This window comes from Neolamprologus brichardi, chromosome 22, assembly GCF_056152115.1.
Source record: "Neolamprologus brichardi isolate AB-2024 chromosome 22, ASM5615211v1, whole genome shotgun sequence".
NCBI lineage: Eukaryota > Metazoa > Chordata > Actinopteri > Cichliformes > Cichlidae > Neolamprologus > Neolamprologus brichardi.
This window is the reverse complement of record NC_142124.1, coordinates 12,384,129-12,406,238: the sequence shown is the minus strand read 5'-3', so window position 1 is coordinate 12,406,238 and position 22,110 is coordinate 12,384,129. Positions and strand designations below refer to the sequence as shown.

General features: G+C 40.7%; 1 protein-coding gene across 1 annotated transcript in view; it reads right to left on the bottom strand.

Moving 5' to 3' along the window:
* Positions 1 to 22,110, bottom strand: part of osbpl10a (oxysterol binding protein-like 10a) — a 98,922-nt gene that overhangs the window by 53,108 nt on the left and 23,704 nt on the right. Inside the window, exons 3-4 of the mRNA XM_006788040.3 lie at positions 8,107 to 8,186; positions 5,447 to 5,515 (exon numbers count right to left, since the gene is read on the bottom strand). Of these exons, the coding sequence (XP_006788103.2) occupies positions 5,447 to 5,515; positions 8,107 to 8,186 (149 nt within the window). The remainder of the gene's footprint in view (positions 1 to 5,446; positions 5,516 to 8,106; positions 8,187 to 22,110) is intronic.

The window sequence follows — 22,110 nt, the reverse complement described above, 5'->3', positions numbered from 1 at the left end:
CTCAACGAACTTTTGTCCATAACAATGTGAGAGACTGATAAAATCCAAAACAAGCTGCTTAAAGGTGGCTCTGCCAACAACTGAATCATGGAGTCATTGCATTTTGGCCTAGTTTGTGGTAAATAAATGTTGACACAGTGTGATGTGTCATGCATCTTGTTGTTCCCCAGTAAAACTGTTAGCTAAAAACATTTTTTCTCATACAAGCATGTGAATTGATAGGCGGTGGGTGCCTCAGCTGAGTTTTATCAAAAGATAGAATCAGCCTTTTTGTTGTTTTGTTTCCCTCTGCGGCAAAGCTTAAGTCACATCACATCTTTCATTTTGATGCCTCCTTTGCTTCCCCCTCTGTGACTCTTGTCTCCTCACTTCGCTGACCTCCATGCTCACACAGGCAGCGATGTCAGACCAGTATCTCTCTCTCTTCTGCCCCTGCTCTCCATTAGTATACTGCAGCAGAGAGGCAGCGCAGATTTATCCCCCAGAAGACCACAGAGGTCTGGTCACAGCAGCGGTGAAAATAAAATGGATCAAATAAACAACTTCCACCCCAGAGCACCACACAATGAGAGAGAAACAAATGGCCTTCCCGTTTTGGAGAGGGATGATGCTCACTCTGCAGTAACCGAGAGGATCAAACCCATCACGAACCTGCCGTTGTTACATACCACACAGATAATCAGGGGGTCACTCCCTCTTCTTTTCATACAATAAAACTGCTCAGAAGTTAAGAATATTTTCCTTCTGATTAGATGCATCAAGCTGAGGTTTTGTCCTCCAAAAGCTGGCACAGAACCCCAAAGCACTTCAATAAACTGCAACAGAAAAAATAAGAAAGCTGTAAAGAAAAAGGAGGGCCAGAGCTGGAAGGAAGGAGGACAGACGTGTATTTACATAATTAGAGCTCTTTTAGATAAGTGCATTCCTCTCTTACCATTTCACTTCTATCTAAAATTAACTGCTGAAATCGTTAAGTTAAATAAATAAATAAATAACTCAGCAATTGCAAAGTTAATGTGATAATACTTTACTAATTTCACTTAAAGAGAAAAGCAGAGGTCTTACAGGTCTTATTGGGGGACAGGGATCGTTCAAAGAAGGTGGCCTCGGTACACTTCCTGTCAGTCTAACCCTGCGGTACAGAAGTCCTATCTTTACAACAACACTTGTGTGGGCGGACCTGGCCCTCTGCGAGGCATCAGGAGTAGACAGGAAAGTCAGCACCACAGGGAAAGACACTTATTACAAACAACTTGCTATTCAGCAATAAACTTGGTTAGAGTGTCTGAAAATAGCTCAATACTGAGACACTAAATGGAAAAAAGTACTGGGCCACAGACACATTACACCTGCAGCAGCTGTTAGGCCACCAAAACCGACGCCATGAAGCTCCCAGCACACAGATTTGGTGCTGATGGTAATACCAGAGTTTTTAGTTCTCTCTGTCGTTAAGTACTTGCTCATACAGTTGTGGTTTTCTCTCCACCTTTTTAGGGTTTTTACCCAACAATAAAGCACTATGAGGTGAAGGCTGCTGTAATTTGGCCTTATATAAATGAAACTGAATTAAAATGAAATTGCAGTCATTGAGCTAGCAGAGAGTTGGTGCCCTTTACACACCTTGCACCTCAGCACTGGACAACACCGCTCTTTAACTGCTGTGGTTCTTAAATGCTTTCATTTGCAACAATATAACTTACTATACACCAGCGAATATGTAGGAGTGACTTGTTTTAACACCCTCCTACGGTGCTGCGCTTGAATTTGCTGAGCTCTTTAGAACGACACAGTCTTTCATAAATGTTTATAGGTGCTTGATTTTATACAGCTGTATTAACAGATGTGGCCTGTTACTTTGACAGGTGGGTGTCCACTATGAAAAACTTTCAAGTCTGAATTGATCAAAGTCTTAGGTCAAACGAGTGCATGCAGTTTCTTTAATCGAGCAGAAACAGCTGTATCAGTCTAACTCACAGGGCATATTTTGCCTTCTTGTGCTCTCAGGAGGGGTGTTTGCACCTTTCCAGCTTCACAACAAAAGAAATAATAAGGTCACTGGGCAATTTATCAGACTGCTAATCAGCTTGATAACTTCAAAGGCTTTTACAGAGAAACTCTGAAGCCATGTCACGTGAATTTAGACTATCGTGACAGAATGCTGGAGCCGGCTACCTGCAGGACTCAGCTGTGGCTGGAAAGGGGAACCCTGTTTGCTGACTCCAACAGATGCGACCTCTGATATTTTGGCCGCACTGCAATAAACAAGGTCAACTTAGTTAGTGCTTTGTTGAACATGGGGCTTTCTTAGACTGGAAGCTGTATGCGATGCAAATAACGTGGCTGCACAGAGAAAGATGATGTATTTATTCTGCACTTTCACTAGATTATCAACAAAGCAGGTTAAAACAGGAAACACGTTTTAACAGCAAAACCTCACTTCTAAATGATCGTTTGTGATTATATGGCACAAAATGAAATGGTTAAGCCCCCCTCCACAAAATTTTGTAAGTTTACATTTCCGTTGAGATCTGTCCATAAATCTTTGAGTAATTCTGCAGACCGAAAAAAAAAAAAAAAAACCCACACACACAAAGGAAAAACAGCCTAGTTACATCACTTGGTTCAGTTCTACTGCCCCTCATCACTCCCTTTTACAGCACACAAACAAAGTAGCACAACATTAGCATGCTTCATTTTTTTAACCTTTAGACCTCATCATGTCTAACAATGCAGTCTCTCTTTACCGGTCTCATGCTCATAGGCATGTTTGTGACTGGGATAGATATCCATTTATTGATAAAGATGTGTAAATGTGTTTACAGGAAATGAAGGACACGCTTTCTAGCAGTAAACTCTGTTGCGATCAGTCCAGTCGATGAATGGTGGTGATCAGACTAAAGCATGATGGAAGGAAATGGCCTGAAACTGATTAAATATCACATTTTAAAATGTTATTAGCTTGGAATATAGAGCAATGTGAACGCACATACCTCAGTAAATAATAACCATCAAGTTTTCTACAAAGCCATACCGAAATAGAAGGTTTCATCTTTTAACAGTGGCAAAAGGTTTACATGTCTCAGTGGTCGAATAGTGAGTTTCGGAGGATATCGGGGATGGCTCTGGGTGTAAATACAGTTTAATCAAACAAAACAGGAAACAAAATAATAATTTTATCATTAAAAAAAAGAAATACGGAGAATAATAAAGGTTAGCTAGGGTTGAAGAGTAAATGTATTGTCCTGCTGAGCGAATGTACTTCACACTGAACTGCTTGTATCCTGTATTTATAATGCTGACATCGAGGGGCAGAGAGGTGATGGTTGTGACAGCCTCAGAATAAATTTACATGTAGTTAAAAGTAAATGCCTTTCTGCTGCGTTTTCTCTTGGCTCCGGGCAGGGCGGGAGTGGCACTGGATATGTGGAGCAGTTGGACCGGAAGGAGGGCGGGGGCTGCCGGGTACTACCAGGTTTCTGACTTGGCTCTGTGGCTCCCTTCCCCATGTTGTGTTGGCCTGTGAGCTGCGTTCCCTGGGGCCTCCCTGCAGGCGCGTTGCCTTGTCCCTGTGCCTGGCTCTTTAGGGTGTGGTGGGTGCCTCTCATTTCAAGGACTGGTAGGGGTGCAGGAGCTGTCAGCCTGGGGTGGACGCCTTGTGGGATTGGTCGTCACGCACTGTTGGAGCTGTGCAGCAACCCCTGGGTTGGGGTAGCTGCTGTCACACTTGGTCTTCGGATCGCTTTCTGTCTTTCGGCTTCTGCAGTATTGGTTGACTTATACCGTGTGTTCAGACTTTCCTGCATGGTTCTCACACAGAATGCTGGTGTTCTCAGCTTGTTGGTCTTTGCTATTGGTTGTGACCAACTGGGGTTTCTGGACTTTTGAGTTCTTGTCACCTCATCAATACTTTTTGTTATATGTTTGAACTGTGAAGATTGGGGTGTTTTTGATGGGGATAGAGTTGTTCTCATAGCACAATTACCACACTGCCTGCTGCCATTGATGCTTGTGTACGCACCTTAGTTCAATATTGGTTTCTGGCTCTCATCATGATGCACTTTGCTGGCTTTTCAGGGGTTTTGGTATTATGGAGATTACGGGTATAGCTTTACAAATGCACACAGACACATACATACACACACTCAAAAGGGGGATGGGAGGTGGGCCCTAACGATGCTATTTTTGCTGACAAGTCTGTGTCTTACAGGCAAACTACAGGAAATTTTGGCAATTTGCTAACAACCAAAGCAATCTCAAGGTGGTTTTCAGTGCTGCACCATATATTTTTGTTACTAATATCAACTAGAGACTATCAGCAACCTCCAGCAACCTTTTCCCCCACAGACTGATTCAGGGGTTCTGTGTCCAGTCTCTGACTGAGGGCTAGAAAGGACATGGCGCCACAGCTTAGGTTTCTAAAGTTGCAACTGAAGAAATCTAGAACAACCTTTCAGACAGACAAGATCAAGGCAGAAATATCTGCGCATAACGCACAGCACCACGTTGGGCAATAAAGTGGCATATCATCACAAACATGTCGTACAAACTGTCATTAATTCACACTGTTTTGTCCAGCCCAAAGGATATCTGCACTTACCTCCTACTGATTAGAAGCATGGCACACAAGCATATTCTTGCTCTACTTCAAAATAAAAGCCATTTTTGACTGCACCTTTAATGGATCAACATCTTTTTCCATAAAAACTCACAAGGAAACTAAATCATTCGCTTCTGTTTGTAATAAATCTTTCCCGACACACTTTTTGTGTCACAGAGGTGAGTTATCGGAGATGTGGCTGCGCCTCCACCGCCAGCTGCCTCATCAACGGAGTGGCTGCGATAACGATCTGTGAGGCAGACAGCGAGGCTCAGGGACGGATTAGACCACAGCACTGCGTACAGTAATAACAGCTGCTGCCGTGGAAATGCCCCGCAGTCACCGAACGGGAACAAAACGGCTACTCAGCTCCACAGGCCAGAAGGGAAAAGAGTGATAGAGCGCATTGCCTTTCCGTTTTTTCCTTACTTATCCAATTTTCTCCCATCTTTTGATTGCTTTTCTCATTATGGCCGAGCAGAGTAATTGGAATACCCCCCGCTCCAGCTGTGCAGTGGTTTGATGTGTTGAAGAGCTACATGTTGAATAAGCAAGTTGGCAAACAGGCAACATAATGAGGCTGTAAACTATTTAATTGTTGAGAAAGACGCACAAAATCTGGATTTTGTAAGGAGCTATATGCAGCGGACTGATATCTACGCTCAAGGAACAACAGAAGTTTTCTCTCTCATGGTTTAACATCTGGCATTTGAAGGTGAACCTGTGTGTGTGTGTGTGTGTGTGTGTGTGTGTGTGTGTGTGTGTGTGTGTGTGTGTGTGTGTGTGTGTGTGTGTGTGTGTGTGTGTGTGTGTGTGTGTGTGTGTGATATTTGTCTGTCATTTACTCACCAGCAGCTCCTGGCCTCCTCCTGCTCTTTCCACACTCAAGTGTTCATCTGAGCCCTTTAGCTTTCTTACCTGAAACAAAATGCATAAACTAAGTAAAAAAGAAGAAAACATATTTGAAAAAAGCAGCTGCTTTAAAAGAGCGAAGAGCAGTAGAAAAAAAAATGTATAGAAATATAAATTTCATCTTAAAGTCATCTTTAAAATTCTGCAAATTTAGTATGCAAACATAGTGAATACATACACAAGTATTTCTTTTCTATTTATGAAGCTAAAGTGAAAAAGATGCCAGGAAAATCACTACACTCAAAAATCTTTGAATTACAAGTAAAATATTATGGTGATTAAAATGTAAATCTAAAAGTTTGTTTCTCTTTTTATCTAAGTTCAAGAATATAAATTAGCCCAGAAGACCACTTAGCAACCCCTTGGCAATGTGTATCACTGGTGGGTGTTCTTTCCTGTGGGTTGATATCATTCGCAAAGATGGTACCTCAGAATACTTTGGTATCTAGCAGATTACTGCATTTGACCTTAGCTTTCATGGAAGATCCCAAATTGTTTGGAAAACAAAGAGTGAAACTTGGAAAAAGTCCAAAACAAACCAGAAATCAGAAACCTCACCCTCAGAGCAAAAGTTGTTACCTTACTGCTGCAATTTTACGAGGCACAAAAGAGATAACTCAAAAGATAAACGCTGTGAACTCGACATATTCCAGTGTTACAGTACCAGATAGTGATAGCCTCAAACAAGCTTCTCCAAACTAACAGTTTGTAAAGATGTTCATATAATGAAGTGGCTAATAGCATCAGCTCTAAACTTTACCCAAAAAACAAACGATGAAGTACATTCTGAGTAACTGCAATCTGACACAAAAACCTAACTTTAATACCAAAAGTTTGCAGAAATAACACAGTTTGGATTTTTTTTCTTGTTCATGCACTGCTGATTTTCACACTGTCACCACCGGCTGTGGAGCTCCACAAGGAGCTCTATAACAAGCCTCATTCTCCACTGGATCAGGCGAATGGGGATACACCCCACAGAGATACAGGCAGCACACACACACCGACGCACATAGAGCTAATCCCTTGACGACCACACTAAACCCCCTAAGAAGCAATGGCCCAAACATTATTCCATGAAATCCATATTTGGAAAAAAATACAGTTTTTGATGAAGGTAGTTATAATGCACCCAACTCAGTAATCCATCTGGAGTGAGCATACAGAGATAAGAAGAGGACAGTGACGCCAGGGACTCTTAGCTGCACATGCATCCTTTATTAAAGCAGTAGGAGCGCTCTACTACACGATATTTCCCTAAATCACTAAATCAAAGGAAGGACTAAAAATATTCTCAGATTAATCAGCAGGCAAAGTTTCACAAGACAGATGAGATGAGTTGGGCAAAGGGTGTCAGCCTCACTTTTGTTGCCGTTTTCATTTTATTTCCTGCGTACATTAACACATTTCTGTATGTCTCGTTCACTTTCTTTTTCATATTATTTGTTTCCTTTTAGAAAGAGTCACTCACAAAGTCAGAGGCACAGAGTTCATCTGGAAACGTAACAGTACTTGTTGTCGGCAGAGATGTGGCATTTATCTGTATGGCATTTAATAAAGTCTTCTGACTGCAGATTTGCTCACTGTGATGAGCATTCATGGAGCGAGTGCAAGAGAAGAATCGGAAAATGTAACAAACCTCTGTAAATCACCTGAAAGAAGATGACACGCGCAGTGTGTCGAGGTTAAAACTATTCAGCACTATTACTTTCATGTCATCCATTTCAGTTTGTTTCATCACCATCCAAGATAATTGTCAAATAAGTACAAGAGCCAATGTACTACACTCACTTTGAAATTCAGGTTGCAGCCGGAGTTCATTGTTGTTTTTCCTGCTATAACACAAACGCTTTGGGAAGCTATAACCCAATAACTCTTTGAAGTCACTTGTTTTTTGTTTTTAAAGAAGCGGAAAAAATGATATTTTAGTGCACTATGACTACGAATCAATGACAGGAGGAAATAATAAAAACAGTAGTAGCTCATCTGGCTCACAATCCATAGCAAGTCACAGGTTAATGTAGCGTGCGAAGTGCTGAAAGAACGATTTTATTGTCAATTAAAATCAACTGAGAAGTTAAGGAAGCTCGCAAACAGCCAAATCTGGGACAAATTAATCCAGTTCACGACTAAATACGATCAGGAGTATTATGATCTAGACTGTATCTTGTGATGGGTCGTTAATTAAGAGACCAAAGAGTTTGTGCCATTTAAAACTTAAAATGACAGGAAGAAATCTGTCACTTTTCCATTTACTCAAAGGCAGCCGCTTAAAAGCAGAATAAAAAGAAAGAGGGCAGGAATTCCTTTAGGTACGCTGCACAGAGGTTTCCACCTGAGGAAAATCCTACTCCTGTCAAAAATAAATAAACAAAAACAACAACAAAAAACCTTTGTACTGAACCCAGTATGAGTTTGCAACAGTATTCTATTTCAGGCCTTTATAAACAGACACACAACAGAACATTAATCTCGAGGGAAATGTCAAGGTTCTCTGCTGACTTATCTTCCTCAGCAACAGACACCAAGAGCTTAGACCAGGGTCATGTTTATAACATGTTTCTCTGTAATAGTGTGTGTGTGTATGTGTGTTTTACCTTGGCACTGCTGTCAGAGTGACGTCTGGCACATGCTTGGAGCTGGCTGATCCAAAACTGCTGCTCCTTGGCATCAGAGGCTACAGAAAAACACACACAGAACAAAAACTAATTTAAAAAATTAAAACCCATCAACCTCCCATATGCTCTTGACTCGACTAACAAACTAGTGCATGAGTTCAGGTGCCGATCAATACACAGCTATAAGAAAGCCTTCAAGTGTCCACATCTACCAATGGTTAACAAGCACTTATTATCGGCATGAAGTGATACAGAGTCACGGCTGCAGACAGGGGACTTTATTAAGGGTTCAAGACACTGAAATGCAGCCCAACTGCACTTCAGTGTCTTTGCTAAACTGTCTTAGTGTAAACGCAACACTCGTCCATCTGCCTTTTTTATGCTTGAATAATTCATAGATCAGTGTTAAGTGGCTTAAGGATACATTGCAGTGAAAATGCCCAGGTGCAAGCACTGGAACCTAATCAGCCTTTGCCTTAATAAATAACCATTTCAAAACTGAAATTTATTGGCTAATGAGTTAATGGTTAGTAAATCATCCCAGATTTATCTGTTATCTATTTACTCACATGTAAATAGTTTTAGTTCCTTCACAGGATGAGACCATTAGATCAAATCCAAGTGAAACTACACAGTGACTAAGGGTTTAGCATCAAACAAGGCAAAGATGTTCCCACACATATTTTACAGTGCTTCAAACAGACAACGTAAACAAGTTGGTTTTACCTTTTTTAAACAACCAGCAGCCTTCTTTACTTTATGTTAAATCAAAATTCTTAAGCAAGTTTAACCAAAGACTTAATTAACCCCAAAAGGCAGAAATGAGTCGGTATGCCGCAAAAAACAAAGAGCAGAGAATAAACAGCCAACACACAGTTAGCTTAGCTGATCCTCATTCATCCAAAGATATATAAAAAAAAAAAATTCAACCTACTAGCGCCTCAAAAGCTAACTAATTAACATGTTTCATAGGTTTCATTCTCCAGCTGTGGCACTGAACAGTGTACTGGAAAGTAGCCACGCGCAAATCCCCACATGACCCCGTTACACTTTTCGATTTGTATGGATCAAACATGTTAAACAGTGGTGCAGCATAACAATGTAAAATTATGCTGTTTGCTTTCCAGGCTTTTTGCTAAGCTAAGCCTAATGGGTGTAGCTACAACAGAGTTCAGGGTACACAAGTGTAAAATAAATAAGGATCCAGATTAGGGTTTGAGATGGAGTGAACCGGCTACTGCTTTAAGCTATTTATCTTCGCCAAAGGGCGATGAAGGCTGCAAATGAGGCATCAGTGAGGTCAACCTGCAGGATGCCAGCAATCTCATTTGCTTCCGAATGATCACTGAACTTGCTGACTGTGTTCCTGAATATTTGATCGTGTTACTTTCTGAATGATGTCCTGAGGGCTGCTATCACATTTGAACTTCTTCATTTTCCTGTCCACGCCAAATTGAACACTCAGTATTCAAGAAACACCAGCAATTCATTCGGCCACTTTGCGAGTAGCAAAGTGGCTTGATACGCTCAGCTTGCATGTGGTTTTCCCCTCAGCACAGAGACAATCCAGGCCGCTATCCAAACACAAACCGCCAGATTTGCTGACTAATGCAGTGAGCTGCAGCCTCAGGCTGAAGAAGACGCTGACTGTCTGCTTGCTTTGACCTCTTCCAGGGCAGAACGGAAATCCACCTGATCTCATTTCACTGACTAATTATTTAAAAAAATAACTGTGATGGCACTGATAAAAGTAAGACAGCAGGTCAACTCGAGCTGGAGTACAAACAGTAGAAAAAGCTTTGATGCACGCAGGTCAGATGTCATTCTGCACTTCTTTTATTTCAATATAGCAAACAATAGAAAGAAGGAACAAAAAAAAACAACCCATTTTACATTATGATGTAAAATGCCTTTAAATTCATTAAAATACACCTGAAACAGGTATGACCTTATCGAACTGGGACCACAAAATAACTTGCAATAAACCAAAAAGAACGTTAGGCATATTAAAAACGTACGTAAGTACATATGTGCCATGAAATAAAGACGCTCATTCAACATTTGGGCCAATAAAACCTCATATGACTGTGACATATCACATAAATCACATAAATCTGTTGTCCATCACTCACTTTGATCACTTTCCTCAGGATGCACCTGATACACGTTCCAGCTGCTAGCCTACCTAGCTAGTGACAACAAATGCATTTTTACTACTTTATCAAGTGGGGCTAAGCCCAAATCAGCTAAACTAATCAAAGTCATCTCAACTTTGGTGAGAACTGAGAACAGCAACAGAAAACAAAAATGTGTCACCTGTCACCTGAAGTCATTTCATCACAAAGCACCTGGAGCTTAAAGACCTTGTACCGTGAAACGTTGAAGAATACAAGCTCAGGAAAGCAACTTTAGAAAAAGCACATGTTTCTTTTTTGGCAGCTGAACAAATTGCAAAAAGTAAGCCTCCACACTCAGCTGGACAAGAACATATTCATCCAGTGGCGGTTGATAACGTGTGAATTTGTGCCTGTGACAGAACCAGCTAGTAAACAAAGTTGCACTGCTTGTGAGGATGAGGACTGCGCTAACATTCACTCACAGCTGCTAGATAGGCTGTGCTCATATTAGCAATTTCTCTCTTCCACTTTACAAAACAGATACTTCTCTCAACTCTTTTGGTGCAGTCAAGGGGACAATTTGTAGAGCTTTCTGTTCTACAATCTTCTGTTGTTTAACTTTGGTGAGTCTGCGTAATTAAACCCTCACCTTCCTGTTCTCAGCTGATAAGAGAGGCACCTAGTGTGGTCTTCTGCTACTGCAGCCCATCTGCTTCAAGAGATGGTCTTCTGCCTACCAGTTAATGTTGCTTTCCTCTCCCCGAGGAAGTCAATTTTCCTTTGACCTCGCCCAGAGAACGGCAAGCTCATTGGACATTTTCACTTTTTTGGGTCAGAGATGGTTGTGTGTGAAAATCACAGAATTTTCCTAAACGCTCAGTCCAGGCTGTCTGGCACCAACAACCAGGCCACATTCAGGGTCATCTTGACCATGTCTGCATGCCTAAATGCACCGAGTTGCTGGCTTGTGATTGGCTGTTTATAGATATATGATATATGCAACTAAGCAACTAAACAACTAAATTGGCTGGCAAGTGTGTATACTCACATGGCAGAAAAATAAGGAAAGGCATAAAAGGCTAATAAAAAAGAAACCCCAATAACTCCTTAGATTTTATGCTTATCTGTTTAAGAGCCATTTCATTCTGCTTTTTGTTCTAATTATGCAGGTCACACACTTTTTAATTTGCTGTAAAGTCTGTCCAGATGCCAACTTTACCAAACGGTCCATCTGAGGCTCACAGCAGCACTTGGGAGCATCTTTGCGAAACAGAAAAACAGGAGTGGGACACCCAAAGTCTTTACAAAATCCTCGCATGAATGAGCACAATAGGCCCACAAGACTTATTTATAGATCACAGCTTAAACACTGCTTCAGGTCTACCAGAAAGATGGGTTTCATTCAGATTTAAACTACTACACTGAACTCTGAATGTTTTGAGTTCAATGAGCCAGAACAGCGAGAGAAAACACACAGAGAGAGTTCAAACTGAACATCCCTCACAACTTCAAATATTCTGCTGCGTTTAGTGACTCTGACTAAGACATTACTGTCAGAAGAAAAGATAAAATGCACATAAGCACAAAGTAAACTGAGGCATAACTAAAGTTTTTATTACTTATAAATCTCAGCTGAACCTGAAACAGAACAGCACTCTCACTCTGCACACGCTGAATTAAACATGTGTCTGAAGCAGCAGGTGCCAGGCTCGAAAGGTATGTATATTTATTCTGGACTGTTCAGTGCACGGCACTTGGTTCAGTGTAAGGTTTCCTTATTTCATGCCAGCCACCAAGCCAAAAAGTTTCTGTCAGAAGTCTATTCGTGTTGGCACATCTGCAGCATGAAAATAAAATTTCAAGATCACAAGCTCCAACCAAAATGCTCTGGAAGAGCAGCAGTCGCATCAAAAATAAGCTATAGCATGCCAACAGGATTAGCGCTGACATCTGAACGAACACTGTGCCAGTTTTATTAAACACGTACAATGTGTGAAGTCATGCTACGCGTTCATTTTCACTTTTAATCAAACTTGCTCCTCAGTCAGAAAATGAGGCTTCCCATCTCAACCCAGGCTCCCAGGAGGTGCCAACTAACTATTTCAAAGGCGATGGATGTGTCCTCAGTGCTGGCAAGAGGAAAATGCAGCAGTGTTTTGGGCAATTGCTAACCTATTCCTGGCGTTCTGGATTTACTGGTTAATCTCATCATAGTAATACAAAAAAAATCATTACCTTCACCAAGAAGGCTTGTTTTTGGAGGTGTTTGCATCCATGCCATTTTGTCTACAAACACAATAGCTCTAAAAGTTTTGAGTTAATTCTGATAGAACATTGTAGGTGTAGTTTAGGTGTAGGTGTGGAGTGGGATCATGTTAATGCTAATATATCGACATTTGCCAGACATCCACCAAGGTGTTCAAGGTCAACTGAATAATTTAATGATTACAAATTGACAAAAAGGCTCATAACTTAGAAACTGAGTCTTACAAGTGTGTTGTGTGTTGTCAACAGATAGAAAGTACTGTGTAAGGATTTCAAATATCATGTGATATTTGACCTCCGAGCTGATCTGATCTGAAGGTAAAAGTGATAATCCTTTTTAAAACTATGCTTCTTACTGCAGTTGTTTGTATTGAAAACATTCATTTATATGGGGAATAACATACGGGAATTCTAAATATCTGATTATTTACCTCTGACCTCTTCTTCAAGGTCATATAAGGTAAAACCATAAGAACTGTAAGAAATTATACTTGTATATGGGAATTTCATATATCACATTATTGTTTGCATCAACATATCATGTCATCTCACTTTTACATTTGACATCGACATTTTTGCCAGTTTGACCAAAAAAAAGCATTGTCAAGAGAAAGAGAAATATATTGGAGAATAATGTTATGGAGTTTAATGTTATATAATACTCACAAATAAACACCTGTTATCCATCACCCACTTCTACATAATGTACCAAGTACAATGCTATTCCCTTCACAGTGAATACTTCCCAAGAGTGAGTAAGCTTGGTGGAGGTTTGCGCTCTCAGAGGGCTTCTTGTATTAAAATACGTGACGCCGCATGTAAAACCAGAAAAAAAAAGTCAATGTATTTTCTTTAATTTTTTGTAACGTTTCTAAATTTTAAGATTAATGTGCAATAAAGGCCACATTTATCTGTTTTTCTTTAATTTCTATGTATTTTTAACTTGAAAATGTCAAACTATTTGAATTATTGTTGTTTTGCAGTGATACAAATGGATAAATACTCACTTGTAGCACATTTATAAATGATTAAGTTTTGGGTACAAAACTGCACTGAGGTTACAAGAATCTGTTTATTGATCACAATCCACACAGAGTTATCTCCACAGGCCAAAGAAGGAAAGGTCACCAGCAAAACTAAGTGGGACAAGTTTGCTGGAGGAGACGAGAGATTCAGCAGGTTGCTTGCACTGAATAAATGGCTTATATCAGCATGTACTGACCACTCAGTGCATTTTATCAACAATTTTAATATTTTCTGGGAATGCAGGCATCTGTTTAAAGCAAATGGATTTAATTTTAACAAGTCATGGGTGAAACTGTTCACCTCCAACTTGTTTTATTCCATACGTCATCTATCTGTGCTTGGTGCCAAGGCTGAGATAAACGAGGAGTTATCTCATAAAGAGGAACAAACAGTACTCCAAGAACAGACAAAGCCCAGCAGAAACCTTGAGAAGGAGCCTCATCTGCCCCCACACCAGAAAAGCTTCAGAAAGGAGAGACATCAGAGGTAAGAAGAGGGGTCCCTATTTGCCTCCAACTCTCTCAACAAACGACCAGGACCAGGGACCACGACCTTCCCCTGTCCCCCAAACCCCTGATAGGCCATCACCCTCCTCCCCCTCCCTTTCTCCCTCCTAGCCACACCAGAAATTCACTGAGGAGATGATGGAGCGGGTCAATGCTGGGCTCAGATCTACCCCCTGGCCCAATCCCTTTTTGTCCCCCATAACCCCCCCCACCAGAGCAGCCAAAGGTTCGCCATCGAGCCCCGCCCTCAACAGAGCAATCGAAGTTACATTGCCCAGCCTCGTCCCCCTTAGTTCCTCCTTACCTGTCATGAACTGGCTGTGTGGAGGCAGATGAGGACCCAAACACGAACTAAACTGGGAATGCTAACTGAGGACCGAGGGAACACAGAAAGGCACACAGGTTCGACGACGCGACACCGAACTGAGGGAAACATGCACATACATACACAGAGGGTTAACGAGGGAAGTGGGAGCACACAGGGAACACAGGGGGCAAATAATACCTCTTAAACACTTAAGTTGGCTTTATTAAACGTTAGATCTTTAGCTGGGAAAACATTTTTAATTAATGATTTAATCACTGAGCACAGCCTTGATTTTATGTTTTTAACAGAAACTTGGTTGGACCAAAGTAAGAGTGGAGCTGTTCTCATCGAGACGACTCCTCCTAACTACAGCTTTATCAATGAGGCCAGGGTGAGCAGGAGAGGAGGAGGGGTCGCTGTCTTATTTAATGAATCATTTCAATGGAAGCAGCTGTCTCCTGGAAGTTTTCAGTCTTTTGAATATGTGGCTTTACAGCTGAAGGCCCCATCCAAAGTTGTGTTTCTTAATGTTTACAGGCCTCCCAAATACTGCACAGACTTTTTTAATGACCTCAGTGAACTGCTGTCTGTGACCTGTGTTGATTTCGACTGTGTAATTATTGTTGGGGATTTTAACATCCATGTGGACAACCCTCAGGACAAAGGGACTAAAGACCTGAGTAACACTCTGGGCAACTTTGTGCTGACTCAGCATGTAACAGAGGCCACACATAATAGAGGACACACTCTTGACCTACTGCTCTCCAAGGGCCTGAGCATTTCAAAGGTTACTGTGTCTGATGTGGGCCTGTCTGATCATTACTGTGTTTTCTTTGAAAGTAAAATTTCAGCCCACATAAATATATCAACGGCAGTGATCACAAAACGGTCTATAACTGAATACAGTAGTGAGATATTTAACCAGGTCTTCCCATTAACACCTGGCCTGTCCAGAGGTTCAGTCAATGAGCTCGTCAATAGCTTCAATGCTAAAATGTTAAATGTAATGGACACTATTGCTCCCATTAAGGTGAAGGTTATCTCTGGAAGGAAAAAGTCTCCATGGAGAAACTCCACACTGGTGAAAAATGAAAAAAGAGAGTGTAGGAAAGCTGAGCGCAGATGGAGACAACAAACTTCCAGGTTCATTATGACATCTATAAAGAGAAACTTCACAATTATAATTTACAACTGAGGAGTGCAAGGTGGTCCTACTTCTCTGACATCATCACCAAAAACAGTCATAATGCTCGGGTCGTATTTTCTACAGTTGACAGGCTAACAAACCCTCCGGTGTCAGTGGCAGTTGAACTTCATTCGACCATGGCCTGCAAGACAAGCAATTGGTACATCGACAGCATATTCAGGATATATACCGTGTCCACTGAAAAACTGTGTAAACACCATCAAACAGTTTCACCCTATTAACAGCAAAGACCTGGAGGACATCTTAGGTCAACTGAACTCCTCCTCTTGCTGTTTAGATGTCCTGCCAACAAGTTTTTTCAAAAATGTCTCAAAGACTTTGGAGTCAGACCTGTTACAGATCGTCAACTTTTCTTTAATGTCAGGTGTGTTTCCAGAACCACTAAAAACTGCTGTAATTAAACCTATACTGAAAAAGGACAATCTTGACAAGACACAAATGAACAACTACAGGCCGATCTCAAATCTCCCATTTTTAAGTAAGATCATTGAAAAAGCAGTTTCTCAACAGCTCAATTACTTCTTAAAACAGAATAACTGCTATGATGCCTTCCAGTCAGGTTTTAGACAGAACCACAGCACTGAAACCGCTCTGACCAAAGTGTTTAATGACACATGTCTGAATACAGACAGTGGAAAAATGTCAGTCTTAGTTTTACTGGATCTCAGTGCAGCATTTGATACAGTTGACCACAACATATTACTCAAACGACTGGAGAACTGGGCAGGTCTTTCAGGAACTGTACTAAACTGGTTCAAAACATACTTAGAAAACAGGAAATACTTTGTATCAATAGGTAACTTCACATCTGAGCAGATGAGTATCACATGTGGAGTTCCCCAAGGTTCCATCTTGGGACCCCTTCTGTTTAACATTTACATAGTCTTTGGTGCCAAAGAAAAATGATTACAGGTCACCAGAGAATTTCAATCTATACACCTAAAAACTAGGGGTGCAACGATACTCGTATCGATATCGAACCGTTCGATACACTGCTTTCGGTTCGGTACGCATATGTATCGAACGATACAACATTTTTAATTTATTTTATCAACTTTCCTTCTGACGATGCTGTCTGTGTTGAGCGCTCAGTGGATCTTCGCTCGACAGTGCAGCCTAGGCGGAGTAGTCGAACACAGATTCACTGAGCGCAGGGCAAGCTAGCAGACAGAAGCTAGGCTAGTTGCAACATGGCAAATTGAACCTCCCCACCCTCATTCAGATCTGGCGTTTGGAACTATTTTGGTTTTCATGTGACGTATGACCCTGAAGGTAAGCTTGTCATGGACAAAAGTAAAACAGTATGTTGGATGTGCCAGCAATGCTCAATTGGTGGGAACTAGTGTGTTAGCGCAGTTAGCTCGTTAATGTATTGACGTCTTCCAGCCCCACTCATGAGGCGATCCGCGGTAGCTCGTTAACGGAGATTTGCCGTGTTGTGACGTTAACGTCATTTCAGATTAACGCTGACAGCACTAGTGGGAACACAACCAATATGACTGCACATTTACTCGGACATCATCCTCGTGCAAAGACAAGTGGAAGCAGACAAAAACAAGCATGCATGCTACAAACTTTACCCGAGTCATTTAGACAGCCGTTAGCACATGATTCTCCTTATGGGGACCTGATATGTTTAATATGCTGCTGAGAATATAGCCCAGAAGAAGCGTATAGTATAGCTTTTATTTTGGAAAGAGACATTTCTCCATAATAAACTCTCTTTTCCAAAGATGAGTGATTCCTCAATCAGATACAGGGCTCGCAAAATCGCTAGCCCGACGTCCTGGGGCTTTTTTCCAGTCGGGCTACCAAAATCTATCTCTGCCCTGCCCGTCGGCCTATCGTAGGAAGGAAAAATATATGTCAATGCTTTTGCATTCTTTCGGAAATGTAGCTGGGTAATTATGTCATTGGCATCGGCCACTGTCAATATGTGACATACTGAAATCGCGTTTGAATTTGCGCTTGTTTTTTGCTTTCACTTTGCAATCGCGTGAACTGTGTATAGAGAGCGACAGTACTGATTGGTGAGTGATGATAATTTGCGCACCAATTCCTCTGACATCGTCTTATCAATCGTTAGCTTACTATGCAAACATGACAAGTGAAATCTCCCGCAGCTTAAACATGTGAGAGGTTGATCGCGCAGAGAATCGCTGAGCGTTATGTTAGTGCGTGTGTAAAAGCAGCAGGATATATATTTTAGTTCTGCTGAGCCAAATAAGACAGGTCAGGGTGAAGAAGTGACAAAACGGAAAAGTTATGACAAATCAGACTATAAGGCAAAAAGAAAGTGCAGCTTTATGGTTTCATGGACAAAAGAATTTCTGTGGCTGCAATATGACGAGCTAAATAACCAGGGCTGCACATAAGTGGTCCGCAGGTGCGCATTCGCTGTCAAAATAAAAAACGCGCACAAGATAAGAAGTTGCAACGTGTGTTTGCGTACATAAGATTTTCAGGAGGAGGACAGACATTTGTTTAGAACTCTTAAAGATGTCGAAGAAGCTCCTTTAAGCAATTACTGTGATGTTCCTCCACCTCCAAAGAAATGTCAGAAGGAGTCCGAACCACAAAAGAAGCGCGTATTCTCGGACAAGTGGTTGCAGGAGGTGAGCTGGCTTCAGACAAATGATGAACGCACAGAGATGTGGTGCAGAATGTGCCGTGAAAATTTAATAAATGACAAATTAATAAAAAGGCATGAACATTTTTTTTGTATCGAAAAAATATCGAACCGTGACACCAAAGTATCGAACCGAACCGAACCGTGAATTTTGTGTATCGTTGCACCCCTACTAAAAACCACAAACCAGGAGAGAAATTTGGGTGTAGTGATGGATGCAGACCTAAACTTAGAAAAACACATTAAGACAATAACAAAATCAGCTTACTATCACCTCAAGAATATATCAAGGATAAAAGATCTGATGTCTCAACAGGACCTGGAAAAACTAGTCCATGCATTCATCTTTAGTAGGCTTGACTACTGTAACAGCATCTTTACAGGTCTACCTAAAAAATCAGTCATACATCTACAGCTCATTCAGAACTCTGCTGCTCGAGTCCTCACTAAGACCAAAAAAGTGGACCACATCAGTCCAGCTCTGAGGTCTTTACACTGGCTGCCTGTCCGTCAGAGGATACACTTTAAAGTTCTGATGCTGGTCTATAAAGCTCTGAATGGTTTAGGACCAAAATACATCAGTGACCTCCTGACCCAGTATGAACCTTCCAGATCCCTCAGGTCATCTGGATCCGGTTTTTTATCAGTTCCCAGAGTCAGAACCAGACACGGAAAAGCTGCATTCAGCTTTTATGCTCCATATATCTAGAACAAACTCCCAGAAAGCCTCAGATCAGCTGAAACGCTCAGTTTATTTAAATCCAGGTTGAAGACTCACCTATTATCAGCTGCATTTGAATAAAGCACCAAATCCACACTTTTAAGCTTAAATTTCAAAACTTATATTTTAACTACTGATTTTATCTACTGTTCTGATTTTATCTACTGTTTTTTGTTTAAATCAATTTTAAATCATGCTTTTTTTTGTTTTTGTTTTTTAATGTCTCTGTAAAGCACTTTGAATCACCTTGTTGTTGAATTGTGCTAAATAAACTTGCCTTGCCTTGCCTGGCTGACTGGCAAGGATGCACCCCCTGGCTGTGGGTAGCTCTGTGAACGGGGTTTTCAGAGTCAAAATCAGAATATTTCAAAAATTCCAGGAGTGTAAGTGTTTTGTTACAGACGCTCACTTAAAATATAAATATGAAAGATACCAAACAAAAACTCAAAACTTTAAATAAAAAAGAAATAAGTAAAACTAAGGCACTCAAAGTGAAACGCTAAATTAAAATGAAATATTCCAAAGCTTAAAGCAACACTAGGTACGGTCTAGACAAGTTATCACAAGTGAAAATAGTCCAGACGTCATAATGCCGCAGGTGGGATTTCCTGTTGCATACATCATGGTTGAGCGAGTCTTGCGCTCCTGTGGCTGTACAACACAAAGAGTGTGGAGGATTGTCTAATACGGAGCATAACTTGAACAACATCTTCCTTTCTCAAACCTCCGTCAAAGAGTTTCCCCCTCACAGTCGAGAGGTTCGCTGAACGAGGACTTACAGGACATCATTTATTTGCAGCTTATGCATCAGAAACTGTTCAGAAATAGTTTTGAGGGATGTTTACAGACACTGAAGTTAAAAGCAAACAAGGGTTACAAATACTGGAAAGTCCCGTTGTTCCTGAAGACGTCATTGCTGATGGCTGCCGCATTTATGAAGCCAGCATTCTCTGTCTGCATTTTTCTTTATTTATACTTAAAACGAAACAGATCAAAGTCTTTTCTTATTAACAGTTTGCAGCACTGGAATGCTTTTGTCTGTTACAGAAGTAATTAAGGATATTCAGGAACTCTTGAATATTTTCTTTCTTTTTAAATTCTCATTTCTTTGCTGTACCAAAAACTTCAGGAACTGTGATAGGAACATTATTCAAGTCAAACAGTGCATTTTGTGAGCACCATTAATCCACTACTCATTTACTGGAGATTGGAAAGAAGAGAGTCCTCAGTACTCTCTTAAAAAAAGGATTTATGCCAAACATCAGTGAAACTTTGTGATTTCCTGCAGGGGAAAAGCATCCCCTGATAGTTTTTGGGAACACTGGAAAATGTTGCGTTTAACAGAAGTGGGCTGGTGTATTGGAGTGAAAGTTAGCAGGGTTCAAACTCCTCACACAGCTTTTTTGTTTGCTTGTTAAATGTGTAAGTGAATGCAGCACCACTGAGAATTTCTGAGAATAGTGTAATTTTCATCACTTTGTACAAACACATTCATCTGAAGCAAACTGGACCCTAAATTAACTCCCCTTTGTTTTTTTGTGAGTATTTTTCACAAATATAATCATCAGAAGATGTTTAAGTGGGAAAATGAGTGCAGCACTCTCCTTGTTAGGGAGAATAAAACAAGGCGGCCACATTTTATCATCGGATTAATGCGTTATTACATCATCACCCAAAACAACCAAAAAAGAAATCTTCTGAGATTTCTTTTTTAAAGTTAAGTTGAGATGTTATTATTGAGGTTCGGGTTATTTAAGTGCAGGAAGAATTCAATTTGCACTTGTCAATCACTCCCACTGCCAACATCTGCCAGCTACAGAAGGTCTCTTTAAGTGAAGAGGCAACTCTGAAAATGAGACATTCACACAAACGCTGCATTCAATGTGTGTTATCCCACTGGGAGTGGCTGCTCGCCCCTGCAGGGAGCACACAGTATTCAGTCAAAAACACCTGTAACAAGCTGTCTTTCTGCAAAAAATATCCGGTAACAAGCTTCCCACTTTCTTCTTCTTGTCATCATCCACAGAAATCACTCACTCAGTCTAAAGGGACGACTTACCCGCAGATGAGCAAGCGCCTAAATCTGATGTTTATCTGTGATGTGCACAAGCACAGCTGTGATTTTAGGTAATTAGTCATCTGTATTGAGCACCAGCCTTGCACCTGTGCATATGCTGACACAAGTGATATACATACAGTGCTGTGGAAAAATCTTGAGTCACTCGTCTTTTCTTTTTATTAACATAAAGAAATAGGTGCAGAGATTTATTGAAGCATATCCAAATACACATGTAAAAACAGCATAAAAAAAACACAAAAACAAAGTTTGTACGATTCTAATGAGCTGGGAAGTCAATATTTGTTATGACTATCTTTATTCTTCAACACAGCCTGAACTCTCTTTGGCATTTTTCTTGTAATTTTTTTAAGTAGTCTCCAGGAACAGTTCTCTGGGCCTCTTGAAGGACATTCAAAGCTCTTCTTTGGATGTTTGCTGCCTTTTGTTCTGTTGTCTGTCAAGATGATCCCATACTGCTTCAATAGTGTTGTGGTCCAGGCTCTGTCTGTTTTTCTATCCAGGTAGGCTTTTACTGCATTAGCAATAAAAGTGGGATCGTTGACATGCTGAAAAATTAGGCTGCTGACAATCAGATCCTTTTCTGATGGTACTGCATTGTGGATCAATATCTGATAGAATTATGAATGCCAGAGTGCCACTGGCTGAAATACAGCCTTAAACCATAAAACAGATATTTTACAGATGGTTGTAGACAGTGTTCATCACTTCATCAGACTTATTGCCACCGATTTTTCATTCATTTCTTGTGTAACCTGACATGCCTCAGCCTTTTCTCCCTGTTTCACTTCCTTAACAATGGCTTCTTGACAGGTACCTTTCCACTGAGACCATTTCTCACTTTAAAAAAAATTCTGGCTTGTTGGAGGTAACATGTAGAAACCAGAGACTAATGGGCTTTTGCCTTAATGAATAACCTTTTCTGAGCTGAAACTGATTGATCAATGAGTTAATGATTAGGAAATCAGTCTCAGTTCATCAGTTGTATTCTCATGTAAATTTTTGTAGCTCCGTTACAACGGTCAGACTGAATCAAAGTGAAACAACAAACCGACTAAATCTTTGGTATTTTTCATCGGTGTAACTAAAGACGGGGGAATCCAAAAAAACTAAACAAAAAATTCCTTT